Genomic DNA, 15,933 nt, shown 5'->3' on the forward strand with positions numbered 1-15,933 from the left:
GTTCATTTCTCGAGTGTCCAAAGGGGTATGTTGTACCTTGCTTCCAACTTGTTGCATATTCAAGAATACGGGCTTCCATGTGGGATTCAAATCATTCTTTATGACTTCAGTTTTGCAAACTGGAATTGAGCTCTTACTCTCAACAGTTTTTGAAATAACCAGAAAAGGGTCCTATTTCATGAATCAGAAACGCAACAAACATAATTCACACTCCTTGTACACATACCAAAAGGAAATGAATTAACATCTCAATAATGCATACAATTCGTGAGAAGAGATCCTTGTGTTCCAAGTCTGAACACCTCAATATCATCTCTGTGGTGGTCTTTGAGCTAACACACTCCTCAGCATGAACAGTAAATTTTCCACGGTGGTGTGTATGAGTAGAGCTGGTTGATTCTTCTCTATAAACTAGATCCAAGGTAAGTGACCTTTCTGATTTGGTCACTATCTGTAAGATAGAAAAGGCTAGTGATGAACATAATCTGAATTCACAAACTAAATAATTAACTTTAGATTACAAATTATATCCCTTTGCACAGTTATGACGGAAAGCACTCAATAGCCACATTCAGCATATAACACTCAAATCATGTGCAAGTAAATACTCAACATGATAGCATTTTAACCATGCAATACCTCAGATAGTACACAAGTTGCTTCACCAAGATATTGCTGTTCATCTAGCTTCAGCATCTGCATAATTTAGATTCTCCATCATTAACTAAATCTCGAGATAAATAGTTACAGCGATTTTATAAAAATCTGTTAGAATAAAAACCGACATCACGTAAACATAGAGATCAATTGGCGTTGGGCATCGAGGAACATAAGTAACAAATCTGGGGAGAAAAATGAACCAGAGTTCCAAAATTGCAACTAAAGGTTTTATATTTATTCCTCATTAAAAAGAGAGTCAAAGAGATACAATAATCTTTTCCAAATTTCTTTCAAATCTATAAGGATTATAAAAAGTATAATATTGACATAAAAATAGATTAATCAAGTTCTGGTTTTTGGGTTAAAGATAGATGTCCAGTTTCCCCAGAGATTAATACAATAGCTGGTGCAAGGGAAAGAAGATGAGGGGAAAAACAAAAAAAAACTGAATCAAATATCACATATTACCCTTCAGTCTTGGGAGTATTGGCAATACTGGATCTACTATTATGTGGCTAATAACAAATATCTAGTCAAAATTTAACTTAATTCGGCAAGCATATGTTTAGCCATAAAAATTCTCATAGATGCCTACCTTTACTCCTAGATTTTGATATTGAGTATCGACGTCATATACAAAAAACCTGTGATAAGATATCAATGCCTTGATTATCGCAGCAGCAGTAAGATATACACCTGATGAAGTAGAGATAGCAAAATGACCATATAAACTTACACCAAAGTTTGCACAACCTCAAATAGATAGGTAATCTTTAGCTTATGGATCCATTTTGGGTTTAATGAATTTTGAATTACTTCTGTGCGGTCAAGCTCTTCTAGTTTTCCGTCTCTTCCTTTTGTGTAGATTACCACCATGGGATCACTCTGAGGAAAATAAAATTTCCGACAGGAGATTTTTGGGGAAACAATGGTATCAATAGATGGCCGGGTATTGACACTACCATTAACAAATCCAAAGTAAACCAAACTAGCGAAATATGTGACTTCCGAGCGAGTAAATATGCATTAAATATTCTCAATCACTAAAAAGAGCTCCAGAAATGGTAGTAGATCAGCGACTCTTTTCACTCAGTCTAGCAATGGAAGTACTACAGCAACGTTGTAAACACAGGTATAGGGAAGCCTAATTTATTAATGTTATTCTTCCAAGGAAACAAAAGCCTATATCTTACATGAAAATCATTATCAAGATATATAGTGTTTCGACGTCCATGAAAGAGATACCGACCTGGGAGAAAACATCACGGTCCCGCAAGTTAGATGCAGAGAATGAGAGCTGCGATTAGAGAAGGAGAAGAAATAGGAGGATGAAACGAGTTAGATGGGTGTAAATTAGATGAAATTAAGAACAAGTAACAACAGAGGAAGCAAGCATGAGTAGGTGTCCAGAGAGAGAGAGCAAAAGCAAAAACAAGGTCGATGCAGAAGAAGAATCGGCGGAATCCGTATAGTGCAAAACTTAATATGTATACTCGAGTAGAGAATAGAACCCACATGGGAATAGCAACAGAAGAGAAAGGGAAGGGTGAAGGAAAAGCTGTGGTGAAGTCAGAAGTAATTGAAAGAAGTAGGTGTAAGCAGAAAGGGGAAGAGAACCTCGATCTGGGAATAGAGGCCACGGTAGCCCCGAGACAACAAGAAACAATCTACGGCGGTGTTGGAAGTATTATTTTGGGAGAAGGGAGTGGCACCGGCGGCAGAGCGGCCAACGGCGTCGTCGGAAAAGCAGTTGCCCATTGCCCAAAAGTAGGAGGCGAAAGTTGAGGAGGTGAGGGTAGGTGCTTGCAAAGTCCAACTCCAAGTGGAGCTCCAAAGGTGAGCAGAAAATATAAGAAAAAGGAAAGTATAAATTAATAATCAATAACTAATTATTTTATACTTCAATAAACACAGCTTTCAAAGTATGAGAAGTTGGTACAGGCTAATCGGTAATGCTTGGTGGGGACTTGGTTTTTGGCTTATTCCTGTGTAGTAATTGGGATTCCCAGGTCAACCACGACGTGGACTTCAAACATCACCAATGGACATGAGAAATAAAAGGGAGGCTTGATTCAATATTTAACTTTGTGGCTTGTTCCTGAAGAGTAGGCATGGTTCCCGGGTGCCATGCTCGTGAAGAGTAGGCATGGTTTCCCGGGTGCCAATAAATGATACCCTATAGGGATACAAGCTTTGCGCCCAAAACCCTTTACTCTCCCATAACATAAATACTGTATCTTCAGGCCATCTCCTCTGCTGTTGAGAAAAATATATATATATATATTTAAATTAATACCTCTGTCACTCTAATATTCTAGAGCAACATGACCGCATAAAAAATATCTCGTAGACTACCACGGGACGTTGTACCATGTTTTGTTATTATCGCTACAAACTAAATGTTCTTTTAACATGTTTTCACTCCTTAGTCGTTCATGTTCTTTTGGCATCGCTTATATGTTTTAGAAAAATTCATAGGCGATTATGTAACACAGGATTGCTCCAAACCAAACATACTTAACTTCTAAGTTATTAGGATTGAGTTACCGAAAAGAAATATAAGTATATTTAGTAACTATCAACTTTTCTTAAACATTTTTTAACCATCATACCCCTCGGATCACTCTCATTTGAATAAAATCTCGGTTCATTCATGTTCTTTTTCTTTATTCGAACATCACAGGTCTATTAGCTTCTATTTTGTTCCTCTTCGAACTACATGAATGAACCGACTAAGAATGAAACCGACCGAAGCTACAATCAAACCATTCGGCATCCAAAAGAATGAACCTACTCAAGCTACAACCAAGTCATCCCATATGCAGTAAGAATGAAACCAACCCAAGCTGCAATCTCATGGAGCTTAATTCAACCATTAAGATTTAAGAACATTGTGAAGCAACAAGATGATTTCATTGCATTGTTATCATGTTCTTTAAAGAATCCCTCGTGGGAAACTTAAGCATAGGACTCTAGACTGTAATAACTAAAAACAATTCATATAAAGTCCAATTCATCTGGATACATCCATTTGGGGTCTCGGGGTCTTTGGGAGCATTCCGACGATACAACAAGGGGTGGGGGAGTAATACAGGAAGAGGAAGAATCAAAACTGAAATACAAGGCAAGAAGGTCCGTGTCAAGCAGGAACTGCCTCAACCAGTGTGGCAAAGTAAAACTGGGTGGAGACTAGACCTCTCTTCCTAATTTTCCAGCCAACCCTCCGCAACGCGGTCTCCACGTCTGCCTCCGAGTGCAGATATGCCCTGGTTGCCTTGGAAGGTCCGGGGAACAACTCTCCCACCCTCTTCAGCAGATCATAGTAAAATGTTTTGGGCGCAAAGCTTATGATCAAACGCTTTTCAGCTAAGGATGCAAGGTGCGCAATCATGCCGTCTGCCTTGTTCTGGGGATAGTGTATCAAAACATCCAGACATACTACCGTATCATACTTCCCTTCCAAGCTCTCCAAATCCTTCACTTCAAATTTTGGCACCACGCCTCCCGCAACCTCTTCTTTTGCCTGCGCCAGTTTAATCCCACGTTCAATTTCTTTTCCTTTTTTTTTTTTTTTTTGGGCCAACACAGAAAGCAACTATATCTCACATTCAATTTCACATACACACAGAGGGGTGCGGATGCATTTTAGAACACTGGACAGATAAATTACAGTAGAAGGAGAAAGGAAGTAGGGGAAGCAACGGTGCGCACCTTGTTTTGGGCCTCGGCGACCATAGCAGCAGAAATATCACTGGCGAAGACGATGGCACCTTCCTTGGCCAGCGGAATGGATAAGCTACCGGTTCCACAGCCGGCATCGCAGACTGTTACTCCTGTGAGTGGGCCCTCATCTTTCAACATGCCCATCACATTCTCCACCGTCTTGGAGTGACCCAACCTAATGTCTCGCTGCACCCGGTTCACATCATCAGTCTCTCCATATATTTTCTTCCACCTCTGAAACCCCGAATTGTTGAAGTATTCCTTCACCACATCCTTGTCGCCACCACCCACCTCTTCGGCCTGCAGGCGGCGACGTCTCTCCGGGTCGGTGAGAGATAGAACGGCAGCGAGCGCGGCAACCGAACCGCCGCCGATCGCTGCAATTGTTGCCCCGTCGACGACGGGGAGTTCGGTAGCTACGGCGGAGAGTGGTGGGGCAGGCGCAGGCGCATTAACATTGGGCGTTCTTGAAAATTTAACAAGCTTGAGAGGGGGTGGAGACAGGAAGAATCGAGGATTTGTGGTAGAGTCGGGGTGGAAGCAGAGTGTGGGATATGGAAATGCGGAGTGAGCCATGGTTACCGTATCCCTGCTCCGTCCGAGCGGCGGTGGCGGGAAGAGGAAGTATGTGAGACGACTACCTGTGAGGTGCGATGGGAGTGGGTAAGGCGCAGGGCCAAGCTAATCCACACAGATCTTTTCGGATTATCTCCCCCGATTCTCATGGGTCCCACGCCCACGGTGGCTCATCCGGTATTTCTGTAATATAATTCTCATTAATATTCTATTTATTTACTGCCCAAGGAGAAGTAGATAGACGACAGGAGGGGAATGGCATGCACACTTGATTGACTCCAACCTGAAGTCCATGGATTCATTCGAACCAAACAAATATGATATATCAAAATATCTACTCTGCCTCCCAAGTATATGATCATTCAAAATGAAAACCCATCACACCGCTTCCGCAGAGACCGTCGATCCTACTCCATCCATATGCCGACTCTGATACTATTATTTCTCCCCTTCCTCTTCCACCTCTTCTCACCCATCCTTCCATTTCCCTCTCCCACCTGCTTCGCCTACAATACCTCTGCCGGCCTTGTCCCCGGAAAACTCAACGTTCACCTGGTTCCTCACTCCCACGACGACGTCGGATGGTTGAAGACCGTGGATCAGTACTACGTGGGTTCCAACCATTCCATTCAGGTACCTGCCTCCTCTTTCCAATTAATTACATTCTGCCTTCTAAACTAACACTTACAATTACCAGGGAGCTTGCGTTCAGAATGTCCTCGATTCTTTAATCCCTGCATTGTTGGCCGACAAGAACCGCAAGTTCATCTATGTCGAACAGGCATCTCCTTTTTCCTTCCTTACCTTCTTCATACAAAATCACTCATTATATATATGAAAGAAAGACACTAATTATTCACATTGCATCCTTCCGCGTAGGCCTTCTTCCAGCGTTGGTGGAGACGCCAGACCCCTTCCATCCAAACCACCGTCCGCCACCTTGTCCAATCCGGTCAACTAGAGTTCATGTACTGTCTCTTTTCCCCCACCATCATATTTACATTTTCTCTTGCCTGCCTTTAAGTTTTATGTTATTTTTCCTTTTGAATTACCCAGTTCTATTGAATTAAGTTATTATTATTACTTTTTTAGACAATATTTGGCATGCATAGTCGCAGAAGACTGGTTTGGTGTTTTGAGTCAGGAAGTGAGTTTGTGTGTTTGTTGCAGAAATGGAGGGATGTGCATGCATGACGAGGCTACTGCACATTACATCGATATGATTGACCAGACAACTCTGGGCCATCGATATCTCAAACAACAATTCAACGTAACTCCCAGAATTGGTTGGCAAATAGATCCCTTTGGACACTCTGCAGTGCAAGCCTACCTGCTTGGCGCTGAGGTATGTCCATTCTCTACAACAACAGCTACAAATAATTCCATGTCTCTCTTTCACTTTCTTTTTTCGCCTAGCTCGGCTTCGACTCACTTTTCTTTGCGAGAATCGACTATCAAGATAGAGCTAAGCGGAAAGTTGATAAAACTCTCGAGCTTGTCTGGCAAGCTTCCAAAACTTTTGGTTCTTCTGCACAGGTCACTCTCCTTCTTTTCCCCATCCCAGTCATTTCCCCTTCTTTCTTCGCATTTCATCTCTCCCCTCTTCAACTCGCAGATCTTCACGGGCGCCTTTCCCGAAAATTACGAACCTCCCTCCAGTAATTTTTACTTTGAAGTGGATTCTGAATCCCCCTTGGTCCAGGTAATATATCATCATATCTGTTTGATTCGTGTGTTAAATTAAAGTCATTTTGTAGTAACTATATTTTTTCCGATTCTCAAGGATGACATCGACTTGTTCGATTATAACGTTCCTGACCGAATCAATGACTTCGTATCTGCTGCTATCGCACAAGTACGTAAAGTTTTGATTATGGACCCCCCGCCCCCCGGATTCCGAATGACATTACAGAATTACAAATTTCCTCGTTTTTTTTTTCCCTTCAGGCCAACATTACTCGCACAAACCATATTATGTGGACCATGGGAACTGATTTCAATTACCAATACGCACATACATGGTTCAGGCAAATGGACAAGTTTATTCATTACGTCAATCAAGTAAGTCCAACTAGATATGTTATTTCTTGTGAATGACATCCTTTTACCTAACATTGACAGTAAGCGGAAAATCAAGATCGTGGATTATGATGTAGAAACCACGTCTCACATCTATTTTCTTGTCTATTTTATTTGAGTATTGCATCCTATTCCCTGCCTCCCTCCCTCCCTTCCCTTGAAGTGATTTATTCTGTGTCAATTTTCTTTATGTTGAGTTTTGGCCACCTATGGGACAGATTGAAGTGCTTGACTTTCCCCATATCATGAGGATGTTATTATACTAAATAATGCTTGTAGGATGGGCGTGTGAATGCCTTGTACTCAACGCCATCCATATACACTGATGCCAAATATGCAGCAGATGAATACTGGCCTGTCAAGACCGACGACTATTTTCCGTAAGTTGGGAATTTCAAAGTTCAAGATTAATAATTTGGTTATTTGGTATGAAGTGTGTTGTATTAGGTCATGGAGCCTGCTGCATATTTATAGCTTACCCAACCGTTATGCATAGTAAAGTTATATATGGTAAATGATAGATGACATACTCCTTAGGCAGTGTTTTGAAAATGTGCTTTTTGCATAGATACCAGATGATTACGTACCATATGAGCAGGCCCGAAAAAAATTCTTGTACAGCCTCTTCGATTTCTCGATAGAGAAATATGACCCACGGTGGTTCAAATGTATATACAAATAATTTCTTTTTTTATACTTTTGACTATAGATAGTACCCATAAATCTCATGATGGGTACCCAAAAATTCATAATGAACTTTGATAGGGACTTCTCTTAAAGCAATAATGCATCGATCTAGTTGCCAGCCACAAAGGACTATCTAAATTAATTCTTTTCCAGTGATAAGCTCCAATTGAATCATAGGAATTACAAAAAAAATGGTATGTATTTCATACTTGAAGTCATCAATATAAACCTCTAGCCAATATTCTTCCTTGCATTTTTTCTCTCAGATTTTTTGTGTTCATCTAGATCGAGTGTGTTATTGTGGCGTCCTAACATGTTGTGTTGGTCAGATATGCAGATAGGGTCAATGCTTACTGGACTGGATATTTTACTAGTAGGCCTGCCCTTAAAGGTTATGTCAGAATGATGAGCAGTTACTACTTGGTACACTAATCTGTTTTTAACTTTTCCCATGCTGGACCTGGTTTCCAAGGATGCATTGTTTCTTTATTAGTTGCATCTACAACATAAACAGGCTGCGCGGCAATTGGAATTCTTTAAAGGAAAGAGCAAATCAGGACCTAAAACAGATTCTTTAGCAGATGCTTTGGCACTTGCTCAACATCATGATGCAATCACTGGAACCGAGAAGCAACATGTGGCTAATGATTATGCAAAAAGACTTTCAATTGGTTACAAGGAGGTAATGTGCAAAAATATCTCATCAAACTATAATAGTGGTTGCTTTTGTTCCTCTGTATTCTCAAATGAACTCCCTGCTATGATGCGGCTTTTAGGCAGAAAAATTAGTTGCAACATCGCTTGCCTGCTTATCACAATTGTCTTCCACAGGCGAGTGCCAGATTCCAGCGGCAAAAATTCAACAGGCAATCTTTACGACTTTGAGCTGTATTTACTTTCTATCTGCATTAGCCCACAGCCTAAATGCTTTGGGTTTGTATCGACCAAATACCAAAATAAAGTCAACTTAAAAATAAAAAGAGTAGTTAAGTTGAGCAAGATGTATATTTTTAGTATTTAATAGATAGGTTTTGCAACTATAGCATAACAGCATCCTTTTTAACTTTCTTCCATGAACATCTTGTTATGAATCACGATCCTCCACACTTGTATGATATTGTCCACTTTGAACATAAATTTTCATAACTTTGCTTTTGGTTTCCCCAAAAGGCTTCATACCAATGGAGATGTATTCCTTACTTATAAACCCATGATCATCTCTTTAATTAGCCGATGTGGGACTCCTCATCAACAATCCTTCCCTTGAACAAAGTATACCATAGAGCCTCTTCTGAGGCCTATGGAGTCCTCAAACAGCCTTCCCTTAATTGAGGTTCGACTCCTTTCTCTGGAGCCCTAGAACAAAGTACACCCTTTGTTCGACACTTGAGTCACTTTTTTACTACACCTTTGAGGCTCACAACTTTTTTGTTCGATATTTTAGAATTCTATTAGCATAGCTAAGTTAAGGGCATGACTCTGATACGATGTTAGGAATCACGACCCTCCACAATGGTATAATATTGTCCACTTTGAGCATAAGCTCTCATGACTTTGCTTTTGTTTCCCCAAAAGGCCTAATACCCAATGGAGATGTATTCCTTACCTATAAACCCATGATCATCTCAGGAGATGTGGGACTCCCCACCAACCATCCTCAACACATCTTTTATTTTACACCATTGAAACTTATATCTTCTCTCTTGCTGAAACCTTGTTAGATGTACTGATTTCATTTTTTTTTCCTTCTCCGTGGCCAACCGGCGATCCTTTCAGTGTCCACTTCTAAATATTAGTTATTGTCCTGCGTCAGAAGTTGATCTATCAGATGGCAAAGACTTGGTGAGGGAAATGCTTTCATGATCTTTCTCTGTCATTTGTACACATGTCAAACTTGTTTGATTCAAAGACTTGACATTTGAATTTGTAATGTACGTAGGTGGTCATTGTCTATAATTCTTTGGGATGGAAGAGAGAGGATGTAATAAGAATTCCCGTGAGTATTTTCAGTCCTTTCAACCTTTATCTGTATGTTGCAAAATTTTGGAGACAATTTCTATTGTATATGAATAATACCTACAAGAACTGATGAATTGCATGAAAATTTTGTCATTAGTCTACATCATTTAGAAGTTCCAATTTAGTGTAGGGGCTCTCATGTTTTTAATATTTGATACAGGTTTTCAATGAAGATATCTTTGTCCAAGATTCAACGGGTAAAAAGGTTGAGTCACAGCTTCTACCTGTAATTGACGCCTCTTTGAGCTTTAGAGACTTCCACACTACTGCTTACGTGGGTGTATCGCCAAAAACGATCCCTACTCATTGGCTTGCATTTTCAGCAATAGTTCCACCTCTTGGTTTCAGCACTTATATCATCTCAAGTGATAAAGGAGCAGGTGAACATAAAGTTCACTGTTATGTGATGTTAATAATCATAGATTATTACTAAATGCCCTGATAGCTTTCCAACAAATGCAGCTGCCAAGTCGGGAAGACAGACCATTTACAAATCTCATCAAAATGCTACTGTAGAAGTGGGTCCAGGAAACCTGAAACTTATTTATACTGCACATGATGGAAAACTTGCCCGGTATATTAATACCAGAACTTCGGTATGTCACTTGATCTAGGGAATAAAATACTTGTTGACATGTTAGATATTTCTATGGATTGGATGGTCCATATATATTTGGGGTTAATCAATATTTCTAGTATCATGAAAAAAATATCATAAAATATTTAAAATGTCAGCAAAATATTTCCAATATAAGTTTAAGTACTAGCTTGTAACCTATATACGAGGTGTAGAAGACTTGTTAATTGGAATAATTTTGATTTTTTTTTTATATTATGTTTTCAGGAATATCTATGGACATTGAAATTTCCAGAAAGTCGACACATTGACATTTTAATCCTTTCATCACCGTAGTATTCCATGGAAATTTTTTCAAATGAAATTCTTTTAGTTTGCATATTTTCAATGGTTTATATCAGAAAATGTTTTCTTTTCCTTTTGCAGATTTGAATATATTCAGTTATCTAATTTGGCTTCAATTCATATTGAAGGTAGAAGAAGTTCTGGAGCAATCATATGGTTTCTACTCTGGAAATGATGGAAGCGTGGACTATCAGGTATGTATCTGTATGAAACCCCATGATTGTTTTGTCATTTTCCAATTCGTGTGCTGGTGAGCTTGAGCATAAACATCTGGAGGCTTATGGTGCATGAAAAGGTCTGATAGAGATGCAATTTTACTTGTCAAAGGCTTCTGGAGCATACGTGTTTCGCCCGAATCTTACATATCCCATCCGTCCTGAATGGCCGGTAAGTATAGGCAAAAGCATGAATTCTCTCCACCCGCAAACTACCATAGATGCTATGTACTGATTACCCACCTCTTTTAGATCCCAAGCAAGGGCCCTGCATTTTACATCACCACTTTGCACATCCAGATTCACCACTAGCAGATATTGTCTTTTTTGGGGTTTCCCTTTCGGGCTTCCCCTCAAGGCTTTGAAACGCGTCTGCTTGGGGAAGGTTTCCACACCCTTATAAAGGGTGTTTTGTTCTCCTCCCCAACCTATGTGGGACATCACAATCCACCCCCTTCCGGGGGCCAGCATCCTCGCTGTCTCTCGTTTCTTTCTCCAACGACGTGGGACCGCCACCAAATCCACCTCCCTTTGGGGCCAATGTCCATTACTGGCACACCGCCTCGTGTCTACCCCTCTTTGGGGAACAGCGAGAAGGCTGGTACATCGTTCGGTGTCTGGCTCTGATACCATTTGTTACGGCCCAGATTCACCACTAGCAAATATTTTCTTCTTTGGGCTTTCCCTTTCGGGCTTTCCCTCAAGGCGGCTTTAAAACACGTCTGCTAGGGGAAGGTTTCCACACCCTTATAAAGGGTGTTTTGTTCTCCTCCCCAACTAACGTGGGACATCACAATTAATCTCCCTCTCACATACTTCCTTCTTCTTGTATACATTAGTAACTGGGGGCCAATTAGAGGGCTGTGAAAAAATGATGTCAATTTGCAGGTTCTTACGACTGTTTTGCGGGGACCACTACTTGATGAAGTTCATCAGAAAATCAATTCCTGGATATATCAGGTAAGTATTTATGTAGAACATGAATTATGGAATTTTAATCTTATAAACCTCAACAATCCTCGGCTCGAACAAAGTACTATTTGTTTGACACTTGAGTCACTGTGACTACATTTTCAAGGCTCACACTTTATTTGACACTTAAAGATTCTATTGATATTGGCTAGGTTAAGGGCATGTGTTTGATACCATGAACCACGGACCTCTAAAAGGCATCGTACAGTGATCTTCCCTTTAATTAGCTAGGGACAATCTTCAACAACTTTCTTTAGTTATTGTACGAGCATTTTGTAAGTCTCTATTTGGGCTTATGTGGTCATATTAAATATTGGGTCAGAATTGAAAAAATGGATTTTTGTATGACATTCAAAATCTTGGTTTTTCACATTACTGATTAAGAGGAATATAAACTGCTTAAAATGCTGAAATGAATTTTCCTTTCAAGTTGTGGGCGGTGAGTTGACAAATAAAAAGGGTGAGCTAAAAATTCCATGCAATTAGGAGTGTTGGATGATGAAAGTCCCACATCGGCTAATTTAGGGAATGATCATGGGTTTATAAACAAAGAATACTCTCTCCATTGGTATGAGGCCTTTTGGGGAAGCCCAAAGCAAAGCCATGAGAGCTTATGCTCAAAGTGGACAATATCATACCACTGTGGAGAGTCATGTTCGTCTAACATGGTATCAGAGCCATGCCCTAAACTTAGTCGTGCCAATATATTGGTAAATCCTCAAATATCGAACAAAGAACTCCAAAAGGAAAGGAGCCAAGCCTCCTCGAAGGCAGTAAAAAATGACTAAGACCCCAAAGGAGTCGTGCCTCGATTAAGGGGAGGCGCACTTTGTTCGAGGGGAGGTGTTGGATGATGAAAGTCCCACATCGGCTAATTTAAGGAATGATCATGAGTTTATAAACAAAGAATACTCTCTCCATTGATATGAGGCCTTTTGGGGAAGCCCAAAGCAAAGCCATGAGAACTTATGCTCAAAGTGGACAATATCATACCACTGGGGAGAGTCGTGTTCGTCTAACAAGGAGAAAGCTAGTACTGCAAAAACCTTCCTTCCACCTGTATATGACCATTTTTTTTGGTTCTATCTTTATTTTTTATGCCTAAGGAATTTACCATCTCTCTCTGTCTCTTCTTTAAACAGCAAGTTATTTGTCAAGGAATTCTATGTTGACTCAGCAGCCATTAATTAGGACAATAATCTTGTAAAGCCAACAGATGATAAAAGGAAAGATGCTTCCGTTATGACTTCACATTTATATCAACTATTACAGGTTACCAGGGTTTATAAGGGAAGGGAGCATGCTGAAGTTGAATTTATTGTAAGTAGCACAAACTCACATGAGTTGGTATACATTTTCTCCACACAAAAAAAAAAAAAAAAAAAAAAAAAAAAAAAAAATCTTGTCTTGCGAAAATATAGCGCCAACAGAAATTTGATTTCAGATTGGGCCAATACCTGTTGATGATAGAATTGGTAAAGAGGTCACTACTGAGATTACAACTACAATCCAAAATGACAAAAGATTTTATACAGATTCTAATGGCCGGGATTTCATCGAAAGGGTACGGTGATTGAACAGAACCTTTCCATTTTAGGGTGTTTGAGCAGTTTCAATCAAGTCTAAATTGTTATGACTTGAGAGATAATTGAATAGGATGGTTGCTTTTGCAGATACGGGATTATCGGAAAGACTGGAAACTTCAAGTCAATCAACCAGTTGCGGGAAATTATTATCCAGTACGTTAAAAATGTATTACCTTTGAGTTATTCTTAGTAACGTTTTTTTTTCTGCTTCAGTTTTATATTTCTCTTTCGGTATGTGTGTAACATTCCATATCTGATCTAAACTTTTACATGAAAGACAGGACAAGTTAAATCATCAAGTGGACAATAAATTACAGCCACAAAATCTGTTTATCGAAATGGCAGTAGTTTGAGTGAATTCGAAACCTTAAATATTTGATTCCCGAGCATTGATTTCAACTCATGGTCTACCAGAACTATCAGTGCAGAGAATCGAGAGAGAAAAAATAACAAACTAATTTGTAGATAGAAGCCACATGTGTTGTACTCTCTGTGTACATGAGATTCTTCTTCTTGTTATTTTTTTTTCCTAAAAAAACACGAGTACATTCATGTAGTTCTTATCCTTTATTCAATTGTATTGTCATCGTCTTTCTCCATGTCTTCTCTAACACTTGTGTTTCCCTAGTGTTGAGATATCACATCAGAAAGATGAACAAAACTCAGTCTTCTTATTCTTACTCATCTATTTGTCGATTAGTTTTGATATGAAACCCCATGTTTTTTTAATATTTAGTAACATCATTTCACAAATTTCTTCCACAAATCATTAAACAAATTTCCAGAGAACCATCACTAACTTCATGACACGAATTTCTTGCATACACGTGTTTCTAGATTAATCTTGGAATCTTCATGAAAGACAACACCAGAGAGCTCTCGGTTTTGGTCGACAGATCTGTTGGGGGATCCAGCATTCGGGATGGGCAACTGGAATTGATGCTTCACAGGTTTGTTTCCCCTCCCACTTATTGTTATGAATATGACATGCCAACTCAACTTTTACATAGCCGTTAGACCCTGAAAGCTATGGTTCTCCTGATGGTAGGAGGTTGCTCCATGATGATTCTCGAGGTGTTGATGAGGCTTTAAATGAAATTGTTTGTGTTCAAGATGAATGCATTGGATTAACTGTAAGAACACCAGTCAACCCTGCGGTCATTGGATTCACAGTTGCTTCCATGCTTTTGACTCGCAATAATTTTCATTTTCAACATGCTTTTCAGATAGCAGGGAAGTATTATCTCCGAATAGACCCATTAGGAGAGGGTGCTAAATGGCGCCGTTCATTTGGCCAGGAGATTTATTCTCCAATGTTGTTAGCCTTCGCATTGCAGGTTAGAAGTACTTGGCATTCTGAACTGTTACTGTGCTATTCACGGCTTAATTGCTGACTTCATTTATGGGCAGGATAAAAATGATTGGACAATGTCTCATCTGAAAACCTTTTCAGGAATATATCCCTCCTATCATCTACCAGAGAACGTTGCGATTATAACCCTACAGGTTTGTATTTTCTTAACTAATCCATATTAAGCTGTTCAGTCTTATGTTTTTAATCTCAGATAAATTTAAAGACTGCATGAGTAGAGATATGTTTTAACGTTCGTATCACCTTCTGATAAATACAAAGCCATGACCGAAAAGATTTCGTTTCATCGAAAAGGTAGTTATCATCTGAAAAGCCTGTGGCAAGTAATTTTGCGTATTGTGGTGACTTTTCATGGATTTGCAGGAGTTGGAGAATGGAAAAGTTCTCTTACGTCTGGCACACTTGTACGAGGTAAATGAAACTCTTTATATCGGCATTTCTATTAGATACAATCCGTACTTCACCAGTCACTTGTAATATTCTGACTACATATTGTTTCTCTTTCGTGATTCAAATGCAAGATTGGAGAGGATAAGGATCTTTCAGTCATGGCTACTGTAGAACTAAGGAAGTTGTTTCCTGAAAAGAAGGTAGAAGCATTATTATTTTGTCCGTTAAATGGAGTGATAAAAGTTGACAGGTGGTTATTCCATTATTTTTCAGACAATCAAGGTAACGGAGACAAGTTTATCTGCCAACCAAGAAAGAGCAGAAATGGAGAAGAAGAGGTTGGTGTGGAAAGTAGAAGGGAATTCTAAAGGAGAAAAGGCCTTGAGAGGAGGGCCTGTGAACTCAGCGAAGTTGGTGGTAGAACTAGCTCCCATGGAAATTCGAACCTTCCTGATTGATTTTACAGTCAAATAATCATGTCCAGGTAACGCCACTATTATTCAATGAACCGGGTATAGAGAGGACGAAAAGAGGTGGTCCAGTAGCTAGTTTCTGCCTTGCTCGAATAAGGGGAAATAAAGATGAAGACATTCAGTGTGTTTATTGGAAGTAAGAATGTTGTAAACGTTAATTAATCCGACAAGTTCTCAACGTGACAAACTATGGTTGGGACATTGAGTTGTATTGCTAACAGGCAAGTATTTTCCATAACATAACGCCTTCGTGGCTTAA

General features: G+C 39.6%; 3 protein-coding genes across 7 annotated transcripts in view; 1 reads left to right on the plus strand and 2 right to left on the minus strand.

Annotated features, from left to right (window-relative positions):
* Positions 1-2,523, minus strand: part of LOC111430089 (protein BONZAI 1-like) — a 7,742-nt gene extending 5,219 nt beyond the window's left edge. The window contains exons 1-7 of one of the 3 annotated variants that reach the window (XM_023066237.1): positions 2,278-2,522; positions 1,910-1,957; positions 1,397-1,545; positions 1,256-1,304; positions 640-696; positions 263-451; positions 37-171 (exon numbers count right to left, since the gene is read on the minus strand). In XM_023066237.1, coding sequence (XP_022922005.1) covers positions 37-171; positions 263-451; positions 640-696; positions 1,256-1,304; positions 1,397-1,545; positions 1,910-1,957; positions 2,278-2,418 — 768 coding nt within the window. In that variant the 5' untranslated portion in view covers positions 2,419-2,522. Of the gene's footprint in view, positions 1-36; positions 172-262; positions 452-639; positions 697-1,255; positions 1,305-1,396; positions 1,546-1,909; positions 1,958-2,277 lie in introns of all 3 variants that reach the window. The other 2 variants (XM_023066238.1, XM_023066239.1) reach the window with 2 other exon arrangements.
* Positions 2,524-3,554: 1,031 nt separating this feature from the next.
* LOC111430090 (magnesium protoporphyrin IX methyltransferase, chloroplastic) lies at positions 3,555-5,085 on the minus strand. Its single transcript, XM_023066240.1, has 2 exons — positions 4,372-5,085; positions 3,555-4,183 (listed from the first exon to the last, which is right to left on the minus strand). Exons 1-2 carry the CDS (start codon positions 4,957-4,959, stop codon positions 3,800-3,802), a joined length of 972 nt encoding a protein of 323 aa, XP_022922008.1. The 5' UTR covers positions 4,960-5,085; the 3' UTR covers positions 3,555-3,799.
* Positions 5,086-5,121: 36 nt separating this feature from the next.
* LOC111430088 (probable alpha-mannosidase At5g13980) lies at positions 5,122-15,933 on the plus strand. 3 transcript variants are annotated; one of them, XM_023066234.1, is made up of 29 exons: positions 5,122-5,592; positions 5,657-5,740; positions 5,839-5,927; positions 6,130-6,304; positions 6,376-6,495; positions 6,575-6,661; positions 6,743-6,814; positions 6,907-7,020; positions 7,318-7,418; positions 8,055-8,148; positions 8,240-8,407; positions 8,502-8,591; positions 9,502-9,567; positions 9,665-9,721; positions 9,905-10,124; positions 10,207-10,340; positions 10,795-10,860; positions 10,994-11,053; positions 11,770-11,841; positions 13,126-13,173; positions 13,298-13,417; positions 13,527-13,592; positions 14,277-14,389; positions 14,488-14,572; positions 14,666-14,776; positions 14,850-14,945; positions 15,175-15,222; positions 15,333-15,401; positions 15,475-15,933. In XM_023066234.1, exons 1-29 carry the CDS (start codon positions 5,314-5,316, stop codon positions 15,673-15,675), a joined length of 3,105 nt encoding a protein of 1,034 aa, XP_022922002.1. In that variant the 5' UTR covers positions 5,122-5,313; the 3' UTR covers positions 15,676-15,933. The 3 variants fall into 3 exon arrangements, with proteins under 3 accessions (XP_022922002.1, XP_022922004.1, XP_022922003.1); XM_023066236.1 differs by lacking the exons at positions 13,126-13,173; positions 13,298-13,417; XM_023066235.1 differs by lacking the exons at positions 9,502-9,567; positions 9,665-9,721.

This window comes from Cucurbita moschata, unplaced genomic scaffold (genome assembly GCF_002738365.1).
Source record: "Cucurbita moschata cultivar Rifu unplaced genomic scaffold, Cmos_1.0 Cmo_Scf00032, whole genome shotgun sequence".
NCBI lineage: Eukaryota > Viridiplantae > Streptophyta > Magnoliopsida > Cucurbitales > Cucurbitaceae > Cucurbita > Cucurbita moschata.